The sequence below is a fragment of the Pangasianodon hypophthalmus genome, chromosome 17, assembly GCF_027358585.1.
Source record: "Pangasianodon hypophthalmus isolate fPanHyp1 chromosome 17, fPanHyp1.pri, whole genome shotgun sequence".
Lineage (NCBI taxonomy): Eukaryota > Metazoa > Chordata > Actinopteri > Siluriformes > Pangasiidae > Pangasianodon > Pangasianodon hypophthalmus.
In genome coordinates, this window is record NC_069726.1 from 4050302 (window position 1) to 4076704 (window position 26403).

Genomic DNA, 26403 nt, shown 5'->3' on the forward strand with positions numbered 1-26403 from the left:
CAAAGAGTACGAAGTGTGTTTAGTATGAGTAAGAGTGCTGGGATGAGCACAGGACAGTCTTTATGACTACAGCAGCAGTTCATACACTGCATTCGACATATCTCAGAAGTGGGAAGTCCTCTGGACGCCTCTATGTTCATCATGTTCGTTGGGGGCAACAAGCTAGCTAGCTAAATGTGATGACTGATGTATATTTTCCTCCTCAAAACAGCAAATTGTGTAGTCTAGGTTATGGATTTAACAAGCTAATATGTAATCTGTATGTTGACTGATCTAAAGCAGTTTCTTGTATACACAGCACAAATCATTTAAAGGCAACAAGTGCTACTTTGTTTACTCTTCACGCTGTGAGCAGCCATGTTGATTTGACATCACTAACTCCGAGTCGAGGGAGCGTTCTTTCTGTTTGGGAATTACGAGTTATAACTTTATTTATTTCAAATCCTCTATCAGCTTATCCAATCACATGCAGTTATGTAAATTATTTAACTGAAAGCAGCTCTTTGAACAAGAGACTAGCTACAGGGCTAGAGGAAAAAGTTTTCACAGACTTTTCGTTTTATGTACATTCTCTGGTCCGATTAGCGAACCGACAACATGGCTTGCTGACAACAAAAACAAAATGTTTAAAGACAAATGTTCAAAGTTGTATGTTTTTATTTTCCCTGCATCAAATTCAGAACCGAGGTCTCATCTCTTCAGAGTCTGAAGACAAAAATGCTAACATGAAACACTACCATGAAATGAAACCATTTCAATTTGTCTTATTTATAGATAAACTAATCGTTAATGATTAAGCAGTCATGTTAGTTGCTTATCCGGACCTCTGTAAGCAGAGAAATATTTTATAAACTGGACCTTTACGAATATTAGTTGAATAAACCTGCTTTGGGGCATTCAAAAAAATAAGCAAGAAGCTTAAGAAAGGCAACACACACACAAGATACACCTTTAAATCTACCACTCCTGCAATTTTAAACCTGACAAGCTGGCTGTGTAATTGTCATTTTTGCTCCTGTCTAGACTTTCCCAAAAAGCAAAAAATCAAATAAATGAAATGCTCCCTATAGGCCATGCATTTAATAACATCTCTCTGGTTAGATCTCGTGAGACAGTGCGAGATGAGTCACTGTCAATGTGCCGTGTGTTTGTGGTCAAGAGCGTAGCTGAGAGTTGGAGGCGAATTTTGCGGTTCAAATTAATGCAACGTGACAAGGTTGTTATATTCACGCGCTGAACTGAGGAGGTCAAGCGAGGATTTGGGGTCGGTAGTAGGGCGCTTTAGTTCATGCTTCAATAGTGTCATCGCCTTTAGCACCTGTGAGCTGAGGTGAGGAGTCTCAGCATTCGGAGTGAATATTAAACAGGAATTTGGACTGATGCGTCTCTCAGAATGTGTGTATTAGAGAGAAAATATCCTTGACCTTGATGAGCACCTCTATCTGGCGCAAACATTAACACACACAGGCATGACTGACAGTGTGCACAAAGATGTCCAGGGAACATGTTAAGTGTGACACATTATAAAGAAGCCTAAAGAAAAACAGGTGAGGAGATAAACAAATAAATGGAGTGCGCTCCTGCCGAGCGGAAGGAGCACCTGTTTACCCGGCCTCTGTTTGCACAGCGCTTTACATTCCCGCCTCCACCGTCTCTTTCGTTCTTGGGCTTTATCTCTGACAAGTTGTCACTCCCTCCCCCCCACCACCCTTTTGTCCTTTTTAAATCCCATGAATTATTCAAGACCTCTCTCTCTGTCTCTCTGTCTCTCCCTCCCTCCCTCCCTCTCTCTCTCTCTCTCTCTCTCTCTCTCTCTCTCTGTGCCTTTGCCTCTGTCAGTGTAAATCATTTTCTCCACAATAAAGGCTAGTTTGGGACGGGGGGGGGGGGGGGGGGGGGGGGGGTTTAGGGCCTACTGGACAAACGTGAAAGTGATGTCGTTTAGCAAGAGCAGACATCTGTGCTGTCAAAAGTGTCAATGTCAGTCAGGGACTATGTTTACATGTACAAAATAATCTGAAATAAATAAATAAATAAATAAATAAATAAGTAAGTAAAAATCAGATTTCAGTAATTCATCCAAAAGGTGCTTTCATGATTGGGGTGCCATTTTGTGGTTCTCTGATATTACACCTACAAATATGTACGTAAATGTAAAAGACATCTTAAACAAAGATAAAATGTCCATCACATATCAGTAAGCCCGTGAAGGACATATTTTCTTCATATTTATCATGTTTGGAAAGAGTCTCCATTGTGAGTGCTTTGTAACAGGTGCAGTTTTCCAACATGGAAAAGTCTTTGAGACGGAGAAGTTTGCAGTTTCTTGGTAACAAGCTGCATTTTTTATTTTTTTTTGTCTCATTATCTTCAAGAGAAGAAAAAGAGAGCCTGGTGAGGGAGTGACTTTATAGCTCGTATAGCATCAGTGATAACAGGAACTAACTTTCACAGAACGTTTCACAGAAGTTACAACTTTAATATAACTATAAATGGATAAAAAGTACAAGAGCACACCCTGTAGCGTTTTAATTCTTACCCAATTCACCATTTACTCAAAGAAGTTCTAATCGCTCTGCTATGACAGTTACAACTAAAGGTGGTTCTAACAAGTATTTACTCAAGGGGGTGGATACTTATGCAATCAGAGCTTTTCAGTCTTTTTTAAAAATTTGCAAATACCTTGATGAAATTTTATTGTTTTTCAACATTATGGATTATTGTGTGTAGATCAATGACAAAATTCAATTTTAATTTCAGGTTGTAACACTAGAAAATGTGGAAAAGTCCCAGGGGGGTGAATACTTATGCAAGACACTGTGCACAATCTATTGTATGAGTGTTAGCTACATCTGTAATTGTCCATGCTGTCCAGGCTTTTTATCCCCCATTTATAACAAGCCATGTGCATGTAATAATTTGACATCCTGGTTAAAGACGACCAATGGAACGAGACTTCGCTCGGAGCGTTGCTGAAGACGAGCAGCTTTTATTATGAGAACGGTGCACTAACCACTTCAGTGCATTAGGCTGAACTTTGCTAGGGCACGCCAAGCCTGCTAATTAAGAACCAAGTGCAATCAGCATGCCGCAACAGATTGTGTGTACTCATGTTGAACTGCGTTCGGCTCTCAGTGCGCCGGATTAATGGAAAGATTGCTTTGTGGCAATTACACTGTAAATATGGAGGAAAAACAAACGCTTGCAGGTGCGAGGCGAAGTGGGTTTTCTTTTTCCTCTTTTGTTTATCAGTCGGTGAACACAGGGTCAGGAGCGAATCTCGCTCGGCACCTTCTGAGGTTAACAGGCTTTGAGGAGCCTTTGAGAATTCCCTCGAGGTTTCAGACCCACACACACACAGAGGGGGGAGTAAATTAAAAAAAAAGTCGTCTCCTTCTCCACAGTGCTGAGGAATTCAAGCAGCCCTGCCAGCCTTGCAATAATGTTTTTCCCCCCCGAGATGACCCGACATTTCCAGCGTGACTCCAGGGAGGGGCGACCACTGATTATCTTTATATTTCCCAGGACATGATCTCTAACCCCCCTGCCGCGACCAGAGGGCAAAGCACAATTCTGTCCCTGTCGGCAAGCGGCTCCCTGCCTGGTCTACGCTCTGTACACTCTCACTAGCGATGTTTCTTTTTGTTAATATCCTCAGCTTCAGAAAAACTGGAAGCTGACTACCAAGTGAGAAACTCCTTTTGTTCTTGCGGTATATTTCCTCTGCACAGTCCACAGGGCCATAATTTAATTTCATGTCCCATACCCTTGAAGATCTCATCATAAATCATTAAATATGATGTTTTGAAATGCTCAAAAAAAATCTACAAAATGCCCTGGAAACATCCGAACCTAAATGAAGACTGTAAATAAGTATGGATATTTTTCTTTTTAAGGCAAGCGTGAAATATGACCCTTGAACGATTTTGCTTCACCAGAAATTAGAGAATTGTTGCCATACATACACTATTAACTGACTTTAACTGACTTTTTACCTCAAGCTCATTTTAAACAATGTTTGTGTTTATGTGACTGCGTTTCTGCTGATCACGCTGATTGATGACGTAAGCAGAACAGAGCAATTTTCTTTAGTCGCAAATCTATCATTAGAGGATCTTCATGGTATAATCTGACATGGTGAAGACACATTATCGCCCAGTCTGGTATAGAATCCTAACAAGATTTTTTTGCAATCTCGTACAGATTGACAACTAATAATCTTAAAGGGCCTCCATAATCACACTGCCGCTTATCATAAAGATATTATCATTTATTAAGTGTAACTGGTAGGCCAGAAGCGTTATTAATCATCGCACATGATAGCAGGATGACACTTCGGCATAAATTTTCTAAATTTATACTCAATTGGTCTCAAAAGCACGGTGTAGCACCTGTATACCCCCACATTAATTAAACAGCGGTAATATACCTGCTAATGAGCTGCAGCAGGTCCAAAAACAGTCGGTGGCAGCAGGGTTGGGTAGACTGCAGGTGTAAATTTGAACCAAGGAAAAAGGAAAAAAAAAACTTGGGTGACATATTTATGGCTGGCTAATGGTCTGTGAAACCACCCAGAAACGCAATCCCAACAGGAGAGCAGGAAAAGTGAGGAAAATATTTTTTGCAGTTTGCTCCATTCTGCAGAGTAAAGTACATCCGCAGTGTAACATTTCCCCCCCTTCTCATCGCCGGCGGGCCTCTGCACAACCGTCCCCTCTGGGCTCGTCTGCATTCGGCCTGATCAGACTGACAGTGTGTGTGTGGGTGTGTGTGTGTGTGGAAACAGCGAGCTGTGTGACACACTGCGGCATTATTCTGGGACCGCAGCACCCAGGTTGTCGTAAACAAGGCTTCTGAAAGTGCATCCACTCACCTGAACCCTTACCTCTGCTTTTTTGTGCATATATAATTTGAGGTTTTCGTCCAGTGTGTGGGCAGGAATGTGTTTTAAAACTCGGTCCCTCTGCTAATTGTTACATATCATTTACTGTTGCACAAACTGTCAGCAATGAAACAAATCTCTCAGGGTCGGTAGGCGCTCGCGGAAATCAACAAAACCCCACACTGTTCGTTAATACAGTCCTGTTTATAATTGTGTAATGATATTTGTCACTGTGTACCACCTACGCATGTGCATTTCATACTGTTTAGTTGTTCAGTAAAAATGTTTATCCATGATCAAGTGCATGATTAATCTCATTTGCAATTTGCTAAAAATTATCTCTATAAAGCTTTTCCACTTAGACTGTTTTTCTGTATTTCATCTGATGTTTGTGGAGTATTATTCATCAGTAAACCTCGCCAAGATCCATGAAATGGAGTATTACAAGTGGACAATTTTACTGCCAGCATCTGAAAAGCAGGTATGGACCTTTCACAAAATCAAATCACAAAACATCGTTTTTTGAGCTTTTCTATAGCAGCGGCTCATTCACAGGGACTTGTATGGCAGATCCTCCACATAATCCATGCAGTAATTGTAACTGTTGCTATGGTCGAGGATTTCCATAAGGAGATGTTTATTTAACATTTAAGGAAGGAGTCTCCAGTGCCGGCACTTTAACATTTTGCCAACGCAACCTTTGTGGTTTCTCTCCAACATTACAAGCTGCGTTTTTTTTGTCGTCATTGTTGTATTAATGTCAACAGAGAGGAAAAAAAAGAGAGGCTGGTCACAAGCCAATTGTTTATAGCTGCTCTAATGTAAATGATAACAGGAACTAACCTGTTTCATGGACATTCAACAACTATAAATGGACAAAACAAGGTATCGTTTTATTCCTTACACATCCATGAGTATGATATAACTTAAGTAATGCATATACAGTATAAGTAACTATACAACGTTAAAAACAGTATAAGTAACTAAAAACGTTTGTGATGTATATCGTCACATAACCATCATATTGCCCATAAAAGGTCCTGTATGGCTTTGTTGATATTTGCTTTCCCTTTTCTAACCCCGTGCAACCTTTTTAGAGACAATTTTCCAGTTTTTGGGGCTGACATAGCGGATTTAGCACCTTATGCGTTCGTATGGAAATTGATTGGTGGCACTGTGTGTTTTTTGTGCTCCATAAAACACGATGAGTGATTGTAGACAAGATTGCATTTTGAAAAATGGCCACTGGATTTTGTTTCTGTACAGAAAATAGTTTTATATCCAGCAGTATGTGCTTGTAAAGACCAAAAAAAAAAAAAAAGGCATTTCACCGTGTGATTGACTGCCATTCCCAAATAGTTGTTTTGTTTTATAGCCGGACATAACCAATAAGGTGTCCATGCAGTAAATGAAATTGTAGCGTTATACGCCAATGTGTGATCCACGAATGAAGCCAGCAGTGAGCTGACATTAATTGGTGGTCTGCTAGTCTGTGCAGCAGTTTGTAACCCGCAGCCTATAACATGCAGAGGGAGGGATGGCTGTACGATCCCCCATAAACCCATCCGTCTGTCTCTCCCCCCAGGGGCCTCCATATTTCTCCATTAAATGGGACTGCAATCTGTCAGTACCCAATTTGTACCCAGAACTCGATCTCACCTCGGCACTGCGTGCCACTCTGTGGTATTCTCGTGTTGTGAATTGCACATTACGTAAGCGACGTTGCCGAGTTTAATGCGTGCATGATTGGGAGGATTTTTTTTTTGTTTAAGCTTCATTAAGAGATCATAATGCATCGCTTAGAGACGTTAAGCAAGAATGGCTGGCTGACATTTGGAACCGCGACCTCTGTCCAGGCTAAAAGTGGCTCGTGAAATGGCCTGCACCTTCTGAGTTTTGTTAGCTTTTTCAAAATGACGCAAGACAAGAAATCAAGGTGTGGTTTAGAACTAGGGATGGTGTAAGGAAGAGGCACCTGTGTAACTTCCTGCCTCTTTAATGAAGGTCTATTAAATGTAGCACCCTGATGATCACACAACTGGCACCTGACTGGTTTCCCTCGAAGCTCAGGTGCACCCCATATTTAGATGTAACCTAGAGCACCTTTATGAGTGAGTACAGATCCCTCCGCTGTGTTCTCAGGTGGCGCAGCCTATCAGCGTCGCTTTGCCGCTGCAGGGCTTTGGCTAACACATCCGAGAGTGGGTGCTTCATCTATCAGTGTCAGCTCTAATATCGTGTTTCCTGCATGGCCCCGTCGGGCAGGTAGCACGTTTGTTTACCACGTTTATGCTCTTAGACGTGTGTACTCACAGGGCCTTGCCAGGCGCTGCTCCCTGACATCTACCTGCCAAAGCGTATAAAAGCAATTTCCCCGTTACATGCAACCAGACTATTAAAATGGCCGCACGTCACGCTATATATTCTCTTCCCTGTCAGTGATTTTCATCCAGGCCTTTGTAATGTACCTTTTTTTTTTCTTTGCTCTGAATCCATTATGCACCAGATGTCAAGTCAAGTCCTTTTCATTTCAAAGGCACAGTTCTCTAACTATTCCACCTGTAAGGAAATCATTTGACATTTCTAAAGCATTTTAAAGGCAGATAATCAGATTAATAACATAATGCAAATAAAAAATTGTGATTTTAGACATTCCATGATTTCAGTGCCACATAGGCCTTTCTAACTCTTAGCCTTTGTAACTCTTAATAATGAAATAAAAGAATTCAACAAAGAATCTAAAAAACATGTATTTAACTATTAAAAAATGTGTTAACTGATCTCAGGCAACAATCTCTCTCTCCTTTTTAACAAGGTTTCTTTGCTGACAGGCTGCGTTTTGCTCTTACATGAGCAATCGCATTAGATGAAGACTGCTCTTTTGGCATATTTTTGAGCCATAACTCCAATGTTAAAATTTAGAGGTTAGTATGTCTGGATATAAGCTCAGCTAACAAGAAGCTTTATGAGGTAGCATCTGGCCTTCCAGCAATGAGATGGTGTGAGGAACAGTACATGAATGATAGGGAAAAAAAGTGCACACACACACAGAGAGAGAGAGAGAGAGAGAGAGAGAGAGAGAGATGTGAAAGGTGAGAGTGTGGATGTATCATGATGTTGTCTAGAACCTATAAGATAACAAGGCCAGACAGTCACGCTGCTTAGTATCTCATCTGCTCAGCTGACATCTGTCTCTGTGTGTGAAAAATAGATGAGACGTTAACAGTAAAAATGTCAATAATTCGGATAAAATTCATATGAAACTGTAATGAAACTCTGTGAAATTGGTGTGCAGGGCTAATATGTACTGTCCAGACATCTCTCTCTCTCTCTCTCTCTCTCTCTCTCTCTCTCTCTGTCCATATCTTTCCATTTCCGCTCCACTGCTTTCGCTACAGCTTCATGACAGGCCAGTGAGAAAATGCTGGATCATTCTACATCAATAATGATATCATCAGTGTCCAACCCCAGCCTCATCCATGGCCTTCTCTACAGCCAAGTAGCCAGCAAATTGAGTCAGATTACACGCACCTCAGCACAGGTGTAGGATCGGAGGCTTTTGAAGCTAATGACATCTATTTATTGCCAATCAGCATGTAATTTTGTCCCTGGCGACGATAAATTGCAGATGCTGACAGCCATTGTGGGTGAAATATGGGGATTTTTTTTTTTTTTTTTTGGGGCAGCTTGATTTTCTTTTTTCCTTTTTTTTCCTGTTGCAAATGTCCTGCAGCACAGTGCACTGGAGCATGTGCAAGCATGACTCGACCTTTCCATGATAAGAAAATACAGCTTGTAACAGTAAATTGCTGGTTTCTGATACATGATGATGTTACTGGACCTCATTTGTAATTATTAATATAAATGCTAATGTATGCAGGTTGAGTGTTTAATGATGTTTAGGGGGATGTCGCACCACGTCTGAAGTTCAGAGCCGATTCAAAATGCCACGGCATATTTAACATGGAGACGATGTCAGTGAGGGTGGTGCAAAGACGAAAAACACGCTCGAGAGCTTACAAGCTTGCATTCTCTCTGAGGTTGTAATGTGCGCGAGTGCTCCAGTACTGCAGGTGGCGCTGTTAAAATTTCACGACCATTTCCACAACTACAGGAAGAACACTGCAAAGCAAATGGAATTGTTACACAAACATTTTAGCGTAATAGCAAATATTTTACTTTTTGACTTTACAATTATGTTGCAAGTGATAAAATGTTCAAGTGTTACAATAGTCGTAAATTATCGGTTTTGACTGATCCACCCCATAAGCCCTGGCAGTCTCCCCATTCCCACGCCTATATACTGATACTGCTTTGATAGTTATCTACTTTCATCCAACATCTTCAGTTAATTTCTGCGCTGACAGTATCGCTCCAGTATCACCATCGCTTAACGCTCACTCCCTACATAAAACCTGAGACAGAGGGCAGGGGAAGGACTGTTACACTGCCGTCACACTTTAGACAAGTGGAAGGTGCCTATTGATTTTTCCCCCCACATTCTGTTACCTCTTCAGAATAATAAGATAATGAAGGCCTGGATATCAGGAGCGTAATGTCAGAGAGAGGCCTCACTCCAGCCCGGCTCGGCCAGCAGATTAGTGCTCTCATCACGTAAAAAGTGCCCGCTGATGAGCGCATTGATATGCAGCCAGTGTGGCGGCTCTACCAGCTGCCATATAATGAAGAAATTCCCATTCTGCTGCTCGGGCACAGGCCTGATACATGCATGCATAAGTGCGGAAAAGTATTCTAACTTAGCTATGTCCTAAACCATTTCAGCTGGAGGACAGGACGTGACACTGGAGGTTTTTCTCCACAGGCGTTTCCTGAAATGGGTGCAGAGTTCCAAGGTGATGGAGATGAATTAAGAGTCTTGGCACACTCTGAAAGGAAAGCACACCAGGATTACAGTGTGCTAGAAATGAGCGGAAAATCATCGATTATGCCTCTCATCATAGGTTAAAAAAACAAAACAAAAAAAAAACTATTAATCATACACACCGGAACACAATCAGTGAATGACTATCATTCACTGAAAGTCAATCATGCTGTATCTCTTTTGAATCGTGATCACGGTAAGCAGAGAAGCTCTGCTTGCCGTTAGTCAGCTCTTACATTCCAACCATACAAAACTTTGTCCGTCTGTGGAATTTGTACTTTATTTGCTTAGCCTGTTTACTTCTAGTTTCACCTCCAAAGAAATTCCAAAAAAATGAAAGAGTGAGGAAGTAAGCGATCTCCACTACGGCTAGAGTACCTCACATGTGGATTCGCAATAGCTGATGACGTGCTACGGTGTCAGTGCAGCCGGCTTAACTAAATTAGCCCCAATAAACACCAATTCTAGAGGACATTTTACTCTGTGTAATCACTTGAAATGGCTGCCAGTGATGGACTGTGGTCTGAGCTGAGAAAAAAGCCACCCGTTTTTTTTTTTTTTCTCTCTTTAACCATCCCGTTTTGGTAAACCTCTGCCCACTGTAGCCTCAGATTCCTGTTCTTGAGTGACAGGAGTGAAACCTGAAGTGGTCTTTTGCTGTTCTAGCCCATCAGGCTCAAGGCTCAATGTGTTGAGATGCATTTCAGCTCACCACGTTTGTAAAGAGTGGTTATTTGAGTTACCATAGACTTCCTGTCAGATCAAGCCAGTCTGGTCTCTCCTTCACCTCTGAACTCTTTCATCAACAAGGCATTTCGTTCTGCAGAACTGGATGTTTTTTTCTGTTTTTCACATCATTCGGTTGAAACTCTAGACAATCCCAGGAGATCAGCATTTTCCAAAATAATAATGAAACCAGTCAAACGTTACCCCCAACTATATATGCAAATTAATATTGTCTGAGGTGTAAAGGATAATTAATATTGCCAATTAATATTGTCTGAGGGATGATTAGTTGAGTTATGGCCAGGGTAAGATTTAAAAATACAAAAATTGTATATTTTTTTTAAAGCCAGAGTGGAAGGAGAGACTTGGAGATAGAGGAGTTTCTCATCTGAAGGTCATGTGAAACACTGTTGAGTTGTTTTCAATGCTGTCCCTGGAAAACAGTGCACCAGCAGAGCTCAGAGAACTCTCCAAAAACAGACAGAAGAGTATCAAGTCTTTTAATAATCAAAGCATTTTACTTCGTCCTGAATGTTTCAATCACCTTTTAATAGCCTTTTAATGTCACTGCAGCCATGCTCGCTATTATTTGATCATTTTTTTGTTTTATTATTATTTTTTCAGACTAGAATTCTCTCTTTTGAAAACTTCTCTCCAGCCTAACTACTTCCTAGTGTAGTCAGCTCCTTTTTCTGAGTGCAAAATTGGACAGTGCTATTACACCCGCTGCTGGTTCTGCCTGACCGTGTTATACATTTGACTGGAAGACACGCTGCTTAAATGTCACGGCTGTTCACTCCGTCTGCCTGCTAACAACCTGCTGCCTTTTTACAGTACCACATCTTTCTGGCAGTCAAGCCATCCGGCGGTCTGTAACTCTGATGAGAGGAAACTGCCCCTTTCCGAGGAAGAGTGTAAGGAGCAAATGAACAGAATGTTGAATAGCAATACAAGAGGCATTGTAACGGAACAAACGTAAATGTAAAGGGTTTTATAACACAGTGCCGATAAATTCTTGAATCTAATTGGTCAGATTTTTTCAGCGGCTCCGACAGTAGTGCTGGCTGTAATTCAAATCACAGGTTCTCACACCCAGTGTTCCCGGGATAATCCTCAGATCCACCGTGACCCTGACCAGGAGAAATCACTTAATGAAGACAGATGAATGATTGAAAACATAGAATATTTCATATTGATTGGTTAGATTCCCTCTATACAGTTCCCTCCAGAAGAATTGTAAAGATCAGGAAATGAAAGCTGAAATTCTCATCTATTGTCTCATATTCATCTTTTGATTTCAAACTCAAATGCCTTTAGTGTATAACAAAAACAAATGAATTGGTCTCGCAGTTCCAATACTTTTGGAGGGGACTGTATGTTTACAAGGAGTGCAGTCACCTTGATAAAACCTTTATGAAAAGCACTGTAGCATCTGCTATTCACTCAAAATCACCCGACACCCCCAGTGTGTTTGTGTTTTCTGACAAAATAAAGCTGCCAGAAAGGTTCTCTCTCATCGGAGCACATCAACAAGACCTTTGCCTGTGTCAAGGCCTGTGATTAATGTTTGCTCTGCAGTCTATAGCTTAGTGGCTCTAAATGGAGCTAGCCATGATTTCAAACCTCGCTTGGACTTTTTTTTTCTTCAAAGAAAGAACTCATTCTACTGGTTCAATGCTGCCAGCAAACTTGTATTTCAGACTATGTTAAATGGTGTTCAATGTAAGAAACGATTTCAAATTGCTGGAGGGAGGCCAGATGTCAGGGATAATTCTTTGTAGCCCAAGTAAACAGTAGCATAAAAACAGTAATTTGTGTACTTCAGGTAACATCATAAAAGGGCTCTGCTGTCTAAAGACAGTTTATTCCAGTAGGTAAAGAAACGGGGATACTGAAACCAGGTCAACTGGTGCTTTCTTCCACTAAATGTCATTTGATGCACGCTATGGCTACCTGCGTAGCCCAACAAGGAGAATCACTTTCGGCCAGTTTTTACAAAGTGAGATGAAACTCACCATTTGCCTTCACCGGACTGTACAGACAGTCCCGATCATGAGGTGATGACTTTCTTACTTGTACTCGGTAAGGAAATGAGCACAAAGAACATCACTAGTTCTCTATCATATAAATCAGTGATATGATATTTTCTGTAGGAGTCTTCAGTGTTAGCGCTTTGTTTCCACCATGGGAAGGGCTTCAAGACAGCCGACTCTGGTTTCTCGACAACATGATAAGCTGTGTTTTTATGTCTTATTAACTTTAAAAGAAAGAAAACGACTGTTTGTATCTGTTATAATGTAAGCGATAACAGGAAATAACTTTTCTCATAGACGTTCCACACTTCGAGGCATGCTGTTATTGGAAAATAATCAATTTCAGGGTGGTAACAGAAACTCTGCTTCATCGCCCCACTGTCATCGATTATTTTCCACCAACAGCACACCCTATCGCATTTTATTCCTCACACGTCATACTTAATACACCCAATACAAATCAAAAGTTTGCCAAATTCCCTGACAAATATGGATCACTGCTCTTCTGCTCACTGCTCCTTGACACTGCTATTCTGACACGCTCGCTACTCTGACATCTCTGCCCCCCGCACCCCCCACACCCCCATCTCGCTGTGTGTCAGAGCTTCAAATGAAGCCCTCGCTCTGGGAGATCTTACTCATTCGCCATGTGTGTCAATTCGGTCCTTTCATCTCCTCCTGTCTGCAGTGTTCTTTCGTCCTGAGCCTTGTTAGAACACACTGTCATCCCGAAAACGTGTGCTAATTGAGGTGTCAGAGCACACTAGGGATCGGTGTCTGTTTGAACGCCGAGTTGGAGCTGAGGGGCTCGGGGGAAACTTTTCAGGTTGTTGCTTTGAAGCTGTGCACCAGAATAGATGAAGTTTATAAATTATTATACCACAGCGCTGTTGAAATCGGATGTTGATTAATTTTCTATAACAGCAGCTTTCTAAGACCAATAATAATAATATTATTGTTATTATAATATTTTTTTTTTAAATGTGTTATTTAACAAAGAAATGCATATAATCATTGTTATGGTAAAGCTTACTGTAAGGAGACGTTTATTTAATATTTATGGAAGGAGTCTCCAGTGTCAGCGCTTTCTAACAGTATGTTTTCCCCCACATGCAAGTCTTTAGGGCATGGCATGTTGCCTTTTTTTTTGTCTTATTAATGCCAAAGGGAGGCCGGTAAGGGAATAACTGTTTACACCTGCTATAATGTAAGTGATAACTTTTGGGGCTGTTCCACAACATTAAATATGTAACAACCACAAAAGGATCAAAAGTACAACGTTGATTGTACTTTAATAAATAAAAATTTTAATCGTCACCAAATTGCTGTGGTATAAGATGTATAAACCACATTAGAATGTGCTGTTATTGGAAATTAATCAACTTCAGGGTGGTAACAGTAGCTTCGTTGTGTTTTATTCCTTACATATTGTTATTGAACTAGCTGCAGTGATGTATGCTGGTTTTCCTTCCTGCTCCCTAACACATGAATCAACCTTTCAACAATTTAGCAGCCTTCCATGACAATAATATGGTTGTGTTAGATGGGAAAAACAATAAATGTGTAGTAATTGAATGAAAAACCCTACTCGGGGTCCTGCTGGCAAGACAGGTTGATGGGACAAGATGCTATTACGATGTCTTAAATGGCCATTAAGAGTCTTCAGATTGCCCATGGCTTTCTATAAGGTCAAACTGGACAAATTCAAAAACACATCATGTTAAGAATGGGAGCTTGTCTAAAATGCTTAAGCCAACTGTCTCCATTCTACACAGATCTATACCAGGGTTTCCCAATCTTGGGAATGTCAGCAATGTGGCTGTTTTTTTTGTTTTTTTTTAATTGAGTTGCTGTTCTCCCAAACCAATTATAGCCTCAGGAAGGTGAGGGAAACACACTAAAACATGGAGTAGACTGGATCTAATAGATAGGATGGTGAAATAAACCAAACTTATGTTATAGCTTTGGTTGTAACATGCACTTGCTCTACGGTTTCTGATTTTAACATTCTTTCATTCTAACAGTGCCACTGTGAATGTGTCCTCTTCAGCAAAATCACATGGATTCGAAATGGCATTTGGCCAACATGGTAATTTTGCTTCTGATTCTCAGCTTATAACTTTAATACATCCATACATGTGGTATACATTTTCTGAAATTTTTCAGGTGGGAGTTCAAAAGGTCTCAGTACTCAACATCTCTCCTTATTGCATTAGGTATCAATTGGGAAGCATGCTTTCCGAAACAAGAAAGTAATCCTTGGATTCTACTGTTACTGGTTTTAAAAAAAATAAAAAAGAGCCATTTCTTGTGCTAGGTCTTTTGCCTCAGTCAGAAGGTGCAGTAATATTTTTATACACTGACACACGTGAATAAGATAGGCAAGAAATATTTGGTTCACTTTCCACTGTTGTGGATGGCCCAACATGGATACGCTAAAGATTTGCACTTCCCAAACAGTATATTTAGTCTCACCTTTTCCTCAGGGGATAATCTCATGTGGATTCTGTAGATTTGTACCCAAGAACTGCTGCGACAATCATAAAGACTGCCCTGTGTTCATCGCAGGTCTCTTATTCACAGTCTGCTCATACTGAACATTTTGGGTTCCTTTTTGAGTCAAGATTTCTTCCTCTTGTTGTCTCAGGGAGATTTTCTGAATCTACATTGGGATTTCCGTAAAGCTGCTTTGTAACTGTTTATTGTTAAATTAAAAATTGACAGAAAGTATGGAAACTGACAAAAGCATGCCATGTAAATAATATAAAAAGCAACAAGGGTCATCAGTGACCACATACAGGGAAACCAAACACAGTCTGTCATTTCCAATGTCCACCATTACTTGTGTACACACGTTTGCTCCAAACACATTAAGACATTAACAATTTAGCAAATAAACACCATGCATCTTCACGAGAATGGCTGAAAGGATATCTCTAGTGATAAAATTACCCTTTTATGCACATGCATAGCCTGCTGTTTTTCATTTTTTTTTATGCCTGACAGTCGGTACAGAGTAAATACAGTCATAAAAATGCACTAATTTCATAAAGACAAGCTCCACTGCTAAGCCCCAGTGTTCCCATTGCAGCTCCATGCTGTGAGCCTCGCTGCAGTTGCTATGATGCAAGGGTTGCCTGGTCGATGAGAATGAACTGCAGTTTTGTTTCCAACCAGACCAGCATGATTGGATACCCAGCGTGTGCCATTTTTTGATCAGGAACAAAAACAGATTGTTTTCTCACCTGGTATCAGTGAAATCTTGGCAGGATTTTAATGTTAACAAAGAAAATAAGGGCAAGCATCCATGTGATTTCATGTAAACACATTTACAAGCATAGATGGTCGGCCCCACAGCAGGTAGTGTTGTCGCTTCACAGCTTTGGGATCCTCCTGTTTCCCCCCCGCCTCCTGAAACCGTGTCAGTGGGAGGTGTGGCTATGCTACATTGCCCTTTGGGGTAAATGTATGTGCATGATGCCCTACAGTGGACATATGCATCCCTACAGTCGACAGTGTATAGTGGGGCTAGGTGTCTGATGAAACAAGAGAAGAAACAGGCACTCCACTGTGTCAATTGATGAAACACACACCTTTTGTCACATGATTACACATAATGCAGCTTTCTCCTGGGCATGTGACTGAGGCGCTTGTTTCTCATAATGAATAATCGGAATGACATTCAGATCTGATGCAAAATGAACAACGCTATCTATCAGAAAACATTCTCTGAGGCCTGCTAATGGAGATTAATATGGAAAAGATGAAAGGCAATGTGTAATGGTGCATTGCTCACCCCAAAAGGCATTCTCCAAAGCTCGAACAATAAATATAGAAATACGCTGTGTCTTGTTGCACTTTAACTGCAGATAATTACTGTTGAGAGGAGTGAGGCTTTTTTATTTACTGCCTTGCTTTAGTTCAAAGCTTGGGTGGGGGTAAAATTTACAGAATTTGCAGAATGAAAGATAAAAAATTGTTTCTCTGATTGAAAAGTTTCTTAGCAGTAGCAATGCATCCTTTTGAACTAAACTTAAAGCAACCCATTTATTTTCCCAAAAAAGACCCAACAGCACTGTGTACATTTTTTGCGTACTACATAGTAGTATTTCAAAACCACGTGGCGTCTCAAATCCTCCCAGTCTTTCAGTGAATGTTACTTTCCATTCTAGTTTCCTGTTATCTGTTTCAGTTTTCTTTTTCCTTTATATTATTAAATCAATTATAATTTACTATTTATTTTCTAATTACAGAGGAAATGTCAAAGGGCAGTGGAAATAATTCAAACTAAAATGTACGTGTCAATGTGAAAACAGAAAATAAATAGTAAATTAAAATTGAAAGTAATATTTTACATTTGAAAAATTTAGACCTCTTACAGTTTGTCCTTCCACAGTAGCACTGTATAGTTCTGTGTCCATTATTTATTTTGGCTACCAATAGTAGCCAAATAATATTAATTATACTAATATTTAATTGATTAATTAACAGCCCTATTTGGAATTTGCGTTTAATCCATAATATAATTAGCTTGGCTGTATTACTTTCTGTTTGGCTGGATTTGCAATTTTATTGGACATCCTGTAGAATTTCCATTTCCTAATGCTATAGGTCAATCCCGGACTAAAAGCAGAACTGGAGGAGGTGGATAAGAGCGAGAGTGTGGATGTGTGCAATGTAGACTCAGCAAGGGAAGAATTTTGAGAGTCAGTCAACCTTGTACAAGATCTCTCTGAACACAGCTGGTCTCATATTTTAAACGAGAAAGGACAGCAAGAGAAACAAATGTTTTTACAAGGCTAGCAATTGCTTCTTGTTATGAGCATCACTTTTTGTGGTAAGCATCCTCATCCTAAGGGCTTCATGATTACATCTCAGCTGCTGCAGGTGTGAACGATAATCGCTTTCCGGCATACACTTATTGTGTTCTCTAATCATGACTCATTCACGGCAAATTCTTCACTTTCTCTAATGGGACGTGGGAGGAGGGCAGGCATTTTTAAAGAAGCAAGGGTCCCCTAAAGGTTTTTTTCCTCCCCTGTTTGGAGCATAAAACCTTTCAACAAGGCTTTTGTGTGGCAATTTGTCTGCATTTACTGGTTTCTTGCTGTGCTGTTCAGTTCTGTTTATTAGCTGTGGTTATTATACCTCCTTTTAAATCACATCCAATCGTGTTATGTCTCAAAGGCTGCACATTTAGAATTTCATCTGAGGATTTTGGTTTACAGATTGTCTTTTAAAACCAACTAAATTAGATGAGCATGATTTGTCCAAGACACATTGGATTGACATGAGGTTTTTCTGTAAAAGCCCATTGTGTAGTAAGGCTAAAATGTAACAGCCATTATCACATTATGAAGTGGGTATTACATAATGGGCTTGGCACAGAAGCTCAAAACATAATAAGACCCAAAATGTAATAACCAATTATGCTGGGGATTCCAAAACTATAGTGATTTTAAAATAAAAATAATCATAATTTTTACAAAGTCCAGAATACCAACATCTACAGTACAGCAGTAGCATTTATGATGTTTGGCCACTTACACGGGTTATACGGAAGTTAACAGGAAAACTACACTTAAATAAGCAACGCTAAGAAGTTGCTTATTTTTAAGTAGCAGCACACCAGACTTTTGGCTCGCTGTTTGCCTGTCTGTTGCTTGGCACACATCTGGAAAAAGGTGCCATTTCGTCCACCAACATACACTAGTGCTTTTGTGATAAAATTCCGTTTTGTTTTTTTTTTTCCCTAATCACCGGCTACGATTATCTTGAAAGGGGCATTAGAAGAAGAAGAAGAAAGACTTTATTGATACGTACATATACATGTACAGCACAGGAACATTCTATTTTCTTTGCATATCCTAGCTTGTTATGAAGTTGGGGTCAGAGCACAGGGTCAGCCATGATATGGTGCCCCTGGAGCAGAGAGGATTAAGGGCCTTACTCAAAGGACAGTGGAATCCTGTCAGTGTTGGGGCTCGACATCTCGACCTTCTAATGAGTAACCCAGAGCCTTAACCACTAAGCCACCACTGCCTCCAATTAAAATGAGTTCAACAGCTTTAATAATAATTGAATCATTTATTACAGTCTGAACTGAGTCAATGTTGTCTGGCATTAATGGTGTGTAGTGTTTCACTGGGGTGGAATAAAACTGATTCTGTTGTTTTCAGACAATGGCATTGGACCAAGCGATGAAGGAGGAGAATCAAAATTGGAACAAGAGCTCAACCCCATCACCAGCAAACAGGACTCCATGAGGGAGCTCCACGAGATTGCAACAGTGCTTCCACCAAGCTTCAACCACCAACCCAACCTGAAAGGCCTTCTCCTCCATGAGGCTCTGCTCACTAAGAGCTTTGAAGGAGACCAGCAGTTCTTCAGAGATGGTGGTCATATGGAGGCTCATCCAACCTCCCCAAGACCATCTTACATAGAACCTGGAGATCCACTTGGATCAACTCATGTGGTTCCTCATGAAGATGCACCAGCTTTCTCTGACATCGCTACCACAGTCATGACAACAGCCAGTCCTACTAGTCCTGGGAAGCTAGTCTCCATAGGCCAAAATAGGCCAAGCAAGAGAAGGCAAGGCAAGGTGGAGGTCTTGGGTGGTCAAGTGGATACGGCTACTAGTCCATCAAGAATTGGACAACAAAGAGCTTCACCAAAGGCTGAAAAGTATCCCAGGGTGGATTTCACAAAAAAAGAACGTCGGCCATCAGGGAAGAGCATTATGGGTAATCCCACAGACATGGATGGAGATACAACCATAACAAGCATCATTCACACCACAACGGTAATCAGCACTATGAGAGAACAAGGTATGTATATTAGCATGCACTGCCAGATCCTGAGCTTGAGCTGCAGTCTGTGTGGAGTTCCCCGTGTCCACTTCGGTTTCCTCAGAGTTCTCTGTTTTCCTCGCACTGCCCAAAAACATACTGGTTGGTGGATTGGCTACATTAAATTGCCCATTTTTCAAGTGTGAAAGAATATGCAAGTATGGTGGTTACTGAAGTTGAACGAATGAATGATTTCAGTCTTCCTCAAGCTCTAATAAAAGAGCAAATGCCTGGTTTAGGCAGAACAATTCTTTGCTTCAGTCAATATGAAAATCATTAAATAATATAGAGCTTCTATTGCTCAAATTTTTGTATTGCTAAAACTGCTCAAATTTCATTAGTGATATTTTGGCAAGGATTCCTACTGTAGTCTTTAAATTAATTTAGAGCAATCATGTACCATGCAAAAGGCACACCACTGCTGAAAACCATGGAGAATGTGAATATTTTGTAGTCTCCACAACACTTCCAAGACTCCCAAGGTTCCACCTTGGTTTCAAAATTAAAAATAAATAAATAAATAAATAAATAATAAAAAAAAAAAACCCTTTAAACAGCTAAAGTGGAAAGTTAGGTGTAAGGCATTTCCACCTCATCTATAAGGTATCCTTTGGCAGAGCAACTTCTGGCTGATTGTTTCGCCTAACTTTTCGGTACACCAAGCCACTAATCTTCATCTCTCAGTGAAGATAGAATAGCCTTTTGGGCTAATGAGGGTCATGAACCAAAGTGACAAATACAACGATGTTAAGACCGAGACCCTACGTGGTCTTTTTTTTTTTTTTTTTTTTTTTTTTGATGCTCCAGCCATCCATCCATCCATGATCAAATTTTTCAAACACCAACTATACTATTACAGTACAATCAGATTGGGTACCACCAATACATTTACATTGGAAAGTGATCGAGTCTTCAAATCCATTGCAACTAAAGCGTAATTGAATGTGTGTGAATGAGCATGTGTGTATGTTCTAGAGCATGGGTATTCAGTTTCCTTTCTTACAAAGAGCTTTTTAATACTTGCCCATTAGTGATTAGTTCACTTTCCTTGTATGCATCTGGACTCTTGTGCACCAGTTGGTGGCCCCTGTTCTAGAGAATCAGGAAGCGCCAGATGGAAGATCTAACTTTTTTTCTATTAGGCTTATCTGCGTGTGCCTCTCTTTTCCAGGTCAGTGCAGCATGAACTTGACAGATGCTGAGGGCTACATCGAGATGCCGCCAAGCTCAGATTCATTCGACTCCACTATGGATTGCACCTACTTTGTGACGGTCTATCTTGGATATGGGGTCGAAATTCAGGTCAGCCTTTTCTCAATCTGCAATGTGTGGGGTTTTTTTATGCGATACACAGTGTGTTTTATTTGGCCTACAATGATGGCTGATCCTTTTCAAGTTTCACAGGCACACTAATTAGCACGGGTTACACCGGTCTGTCACGCTCTTCTGTAAGGTCAACAAGCTAATAACTCTCGAAAATGAAACACCTTGACTATACACAATACACTTTTGATCCACTGGATGGTTAATCAGCAGACTCTATTGTGTTTTAAAACAGCATTAAGACCAGAGGAATTCCAGATGTCTTTTGCAGAATCATTATTTTGTTGTGAGTAAACATTTTTGTGCTCTGTGAATTCTCCTCCTCTTTGCACTTCAAAAAAGAAAAAAAAAAAAACCCCAGAAAATCTGCATTTCCTGGAAAATGTTTTAAAGATGTCTGGCTTCATTACTCCGAGGGAAGAGAGACAAACCCATCATACCACAAAGCCTCAGTGCACGGCTCAGAGGAAATGGAAATTCAGCAGAGCTTCTGATAGAAGCTGTTGTGGGTTTTATGCAATCATGTGGAACTTGTTATCTCTCTTGTTGAGAGCCCAACCGCAGTCGATACGATACTATTGAGCAGTGGCAGCAGAACAAGTGGCTAGGCATGTAATTTTGGATGTATCAGTTGCAATGGCAGAAAATAGGATTTAAATCCCATTGTGAGGTGAGAGTGAGGTACAAGTTTAAGACAGAGACAGATAGAAATTGAGTTGTCGTGCTGAAGAACATTGACTTTTTTATCCACATTCTTCTGTCTGGGATATAGGTATAGAGGGATGTTCAATTTTCTCATGAGCAGTGCTGTCATGGCGCGCCTAATGTTACAAGTCCACTGCATTCACAATCACTTTGGAAAATATTCCACAATCCAGTTTACATTCTTGCCTGCCTATCCAGTCGAGGCAATTTATTTCGCACATCAAGTCGTTCGCCTTCACAAGGCTCAACAAGTCTCAACGAGGCCATGTTATGATCATTATGATCAATTCTAGGTGTCACTTTTTAAAAAAAAAAATTTATTGATGATTTATCAGTTTTCACAAAACAATATCAGCATAGATACCACAAACTGAGACATGGCACCTAGAGAAAATAAATAAATAAATAAATAAATAACCTACATACACAAATAACAAAAACCATCCTCTAGAAAGAAAAAGAGGGGAAAAAAACACCCCGATGTTTTAAAGTTTGAAATTAGCCTTAGAGCTAATTAGAAATTAGCCTTACAGCTCACCCGAGAAGGGATTCCACTGCAGGGAGCCCTGGCCTTTCAATATGGTGTTTCTAATCTCTTATAGTAGGTGATCTATGAATGGACTCCATATTATCAGAAATGATTGATCATTGGCTTTGAGTACAGCAGCCATTCTCTCATGAGGGAGCACAGCAAAGATCTCCTTGTACCACTGAGTCACACAAGCGGCAGTGTCCTTCATCCACTTATTAAGAATGCATTTCCTAGCCAGAAGTAGTAGTTTTATCCAGCAGCTTGAAATCTAATGAGGTTAGATTCAGAGTTTATATTTGTGTTTTTGATGGAAGACCCAACAGAAAAGTGCCTGGACCTTTTTTTCACTTTTACTCTGATGATGCCATTAATTTCCAGAGCAGTAAAATTCCAAAATCTGGATGTATGTACCTGTTGGTTACATATGAAAGTAGACCTCACATTTTCAACAGCCTCCTGCCAATCATCCTCTATGATTCTGTGTTAAAACCACCTAATCAGACTTCACATTTGCACAAACACATTTGCGAAAGGGTAGGCACTAGGTTCTTCCATTTGCTTTTTTAAAATTCTTTTCCTGTGGTACCAAAACTCATGTTTGGATGCACGGCATCCATCATCATGCAGGAATACCCGCATCCTACAAGCCATTCTCGTATCAGATGATTTTTAGCCAGGTTTTCCGCCATGTTCTCTGCAAGCTCGTCAAAAGTGTGCGATAACGACAGTGTTTCAGTCCTAATGTCTGGTTTTATTTATCAATAAAGCATTTCCTCTCCTCTGCTGACCATGACAGCCCTTTCCTCACTATCAGGATACCTGAAACAGGAAGTACCGTGACAAGTTGAACCAATCCCATTTCTCTGCGTGCAGTGCTAAGAACGGATCACTTCCACACCATGTTTTGAAGCAAAAATCCCAGGCTCAAATACTGTGATCACACTTCATCAATTGTACCAGGCTCTGGGCTCAAATGGCCCGAGGTCCATTATCTACATAACGGTTACCACTTTGGCAGGTACACTCTTAGAAAGATTAAACCCAGCACACTAAAGTGTTCTTCCGTATATCATATAAGTTTTGAAGCAGTACCCCTTTGCCTATCAGTCAAAAGAACCTTTAAGGAATTCTTGTACCTACTTTGTGTCCATATTCTTAGGGGGAAAAATTCATCAAGACTTGCTTATGTGGTTTCTGGACCCATTCGGTTATTCTAATAGTTTATAAAACTGATTGTGTACAAATGGTGATACTAAGCCAAATGATGTGTTTATGAGGCAAGGGTGTGAAGATTTAGTTCCTACAGAGCTGTTAGCTGTAAGCTTCCCTTATTGTTAGCCTTGAAGCTCCAATCCAATACTAAAATCAACATCAAGCATGTATTTTTCACATTTTATTTTTCATATTAAAAAGCATAAAAAGGAAACCAATGGTTGAATTCTTTTTCTGTAATATCTTCCGTTAGCTTGGACGTATTTGCCATTTCTGTATAGACACAGCATCCCATCACAATGAAAACAGCAGATGATAAGGAGTTGATTGGAGAAGCTCTCCTCGGGGTTGGCCCTCAGCTGACAAACTTGCAAATTGGTGTGTTATGATTGCCCATTTGGTTTTCTGCCCTCCCTGCAAAACTGTCCCAAAATTAATTGCATGCATTTACTCATTTGCTGGCATTTGTAATTCCCCAAGCAGCCAATTTACCGCGTATGACTTTGAAATGTGTGAGCCATCTCGACACTGCTCTGGAGGGCTACGATAAGTCCAGGGCACGAGTGTGTTTGTTTGAATATGGATGGTTTTTTTTGCTTGCTGACTCCTAAGGGGTTTGGCATTGTAGTTTGGATTAATGAAGCTTTGCTTTGTGAGTGCAAACTCTAATTCTCAGATTTTCTCTGTCTCTCTCTGTGTCTATCTGTCTCTCTCACAGACACACATTGCTATAGGCTTGGCTTTAGACATGCTAGCCATCAATCTCTCTGGCTTCTTTATTGCCTTTGCTTAAGCACTCGGGCTCTCGGCTCTCAGCAGGTGGTTGCAGTGCACCAGAAGGAAAGACAGAGGGAGGGAAGGATGGACAGCTCTGAAGTCAGCTAAATTCCGGCTGCTGCTCTTAGATCTGTGCATTCTGCAAAATCACTTCCTGTTTTTTTTTTTTTTTTTTTTTTTTTAATAACTACTTCACATAGCTTATATTGTGATTCATTTCACAAGTAGATGGTGTAAACAGGCTAGCAGGGCTAAGCTCTTGCTCTCTTCCAAGAAAAAATACATGAAAAAAGGCTCAATTTTTGACATCCATATCATTTTACTCTTAAACAATCGCTCAATGGGGATTATTTTTACTTTTGTAGAGCTAAAAATAACAGCACCACCAATGGTCATAAGTAGAGGCTGGAGCTGATTTCTTTCCAGCCCAGACTGTAGATCCATGACATAGACAGGTAAAGATAGAATGCTCTCTAGAAATATTGGCAGCCTTTCCTAAAAATGAGCAGATAGATAGATAGATATCCAGAAATATTGGCACCTTGCATGAAAATTAGCAAAGAGACAGGACAGGCAGCCAGATATACAGACAGACAGCACTCCAAAAACTTTGCCAACTTTCATGAAAATGAGCACAGTGAGAGACAGACGGATACATAGACAGACAGACAACTGTCCAGAAAATACTTCATGAAGGTGAGCGCAGAGAGAGAGAGAGAGAGACCTCTAGAAATATCGACACCCTTCATGAAAATGCACAAAAATAAATATATAATAAATGGACGGACGGACAGAAAGACAGATAGAGACAAGGAGACAAGACAGAAATACTTCAGCCAGAAATCCTTCATGAATGTGAGCATGGAGAGAGAGAGCACTCCAGAAATATTGGTACCCTTCATGAAAATGAGCACAGATCAATATATAATAGGCATACGGACGGACAGATAGATAGATAGATAAATATTCCTCAAATGGATGGATGGATGGAAATTGAAGTTTGTCCTCCAGAAATTGTGGCACCCTTCATGAAAATGAGTAAACATTAATATATTAATAGATAAAGACATGTAGACATGTATTTGAGTGACTTGTGAATGTGTGAATGTATTTCTCAGTAACTTTGAGAAAACAGAATAGTTGATGGCATTCTCCTGAACAGAGAGCACGCTGTAACACTGTAGTGTCTGCCTCTTCCATACAGCCCTGTAGAACTCACGCCCAGATGCATTACAGGTGTATTCGTCTCCTCCATAGTGTTTGACTCGGAGGTGAACTGCAGATGATGAATCATACATCCGCCTTGTACACTGTGCACTCACCAGAGAATGGAGAGGTGCAGTAGCATGGCAGGACCTCTGAATACAGATCCTGTTGCTAGTAGAGACAGAAATCTAAAGCACAGAGCTGTCTAAGCTGGGTCAAGCTGTTCACCTTTCACTTCTTATTAGACCTGTTCTTATACCTGACTGTTCGACCTCCTGGTCTATTCAGAGATCTCAGCGTCACTGCCACCAAGATTCACACCCACATGTAGAATATCCGGACAGACTGAATGTGCAAGGTGTAATGCACAAAAAACAAGAGACAGATTTTTCTCTTACACAGTTCTCACATACTCTTGTATCACATCGTGAGAAGGTCTTAAATGTAAAATATATAGATAATCAGCCATGTCAGTTTGTTAATTTGCCTCAAACATTGTATTAATCACAAACACCATTTGTATATAAACAGTTCACAAAATTGGAAGTATATTATCCTCCAAATCAGTTCTCATTTACAACTGGGGCTTTCAGATTCAAGAAGACTCTAACAGCACATCCTCAAGTGATGGATTACATCCTTAAACTAGAATATATACACGTCAGTCACATTGGTGTTCTTCCAAAACTGTCAAATCACTGCTAAATTAATATTAATTGTTAATAAAGTCACTTTTCCCCCACAGTGTTCTATGGAAACAGGAATTACTTTGTAGACGTGTGTACCACTGGACTAGTCTGTGGAGTAATCACCTCTCCACTTGACCTTCATTAATTCCCTCAGCGTGGGACCCAGTAAACATGCAGACAATGAATACGAGAGCCCTGTGCTAGGGAGAGCAGTTCATTTATCACTACCCGTCAGATAAAATTAGGGATAGGGGCGTGAGCATGACCGCCGTCCCCAATGTTCCTCTGCTCTTAGGAAGCTGATAAGGCTTGATTAAATACAAGCCACTGATGACGCGGCATGTTGAAGGGCACCCTTGCGTGGCCTCCGTATTCTAATTAGATTTGCTTTGCTGAATGCCCTGTTTGACGCAGAGCATGCTTCTGTCAAGCTTAAATCCATGTGTTGGAGGTTAGTGCATCACTTCAACACATTCTTTAAGTATTTTCATAAATGAATTTTTTAAAACCATTCATGAACCAACTAAAAGAAACAACTCAAGCATCAAGGTAACTTTACTGAGTCACTGGGAAAAAAAATAGGTG

The 26403-nt window shown here is 40.4% G+C and overlaps 1 protein-coding gene across 1 annotated transcript in view; it reads left to right on the top strand.

The window, feature by feature from the left end:
* The window catches only part of sez6a (seizure related 6 homolog a), a 122575-nt gene that overhangs the window by 37996 nt on the left and 58176 nt on the right, over nt 1-26403 (top strand). Inside the window, exons 4-5 of the mRNA XM_034312480.2 lie at nt 18703-19353; nt 20546-20676. Of these exons, the coding sequence (XP_034168371.2) occupies nt 18703-19353; nt 20546-20676 (782 nt within the window). The remainder of the gene's footprint in view (nt 1-18702; nt 19354-20545; nt 20677-26403) is intronic.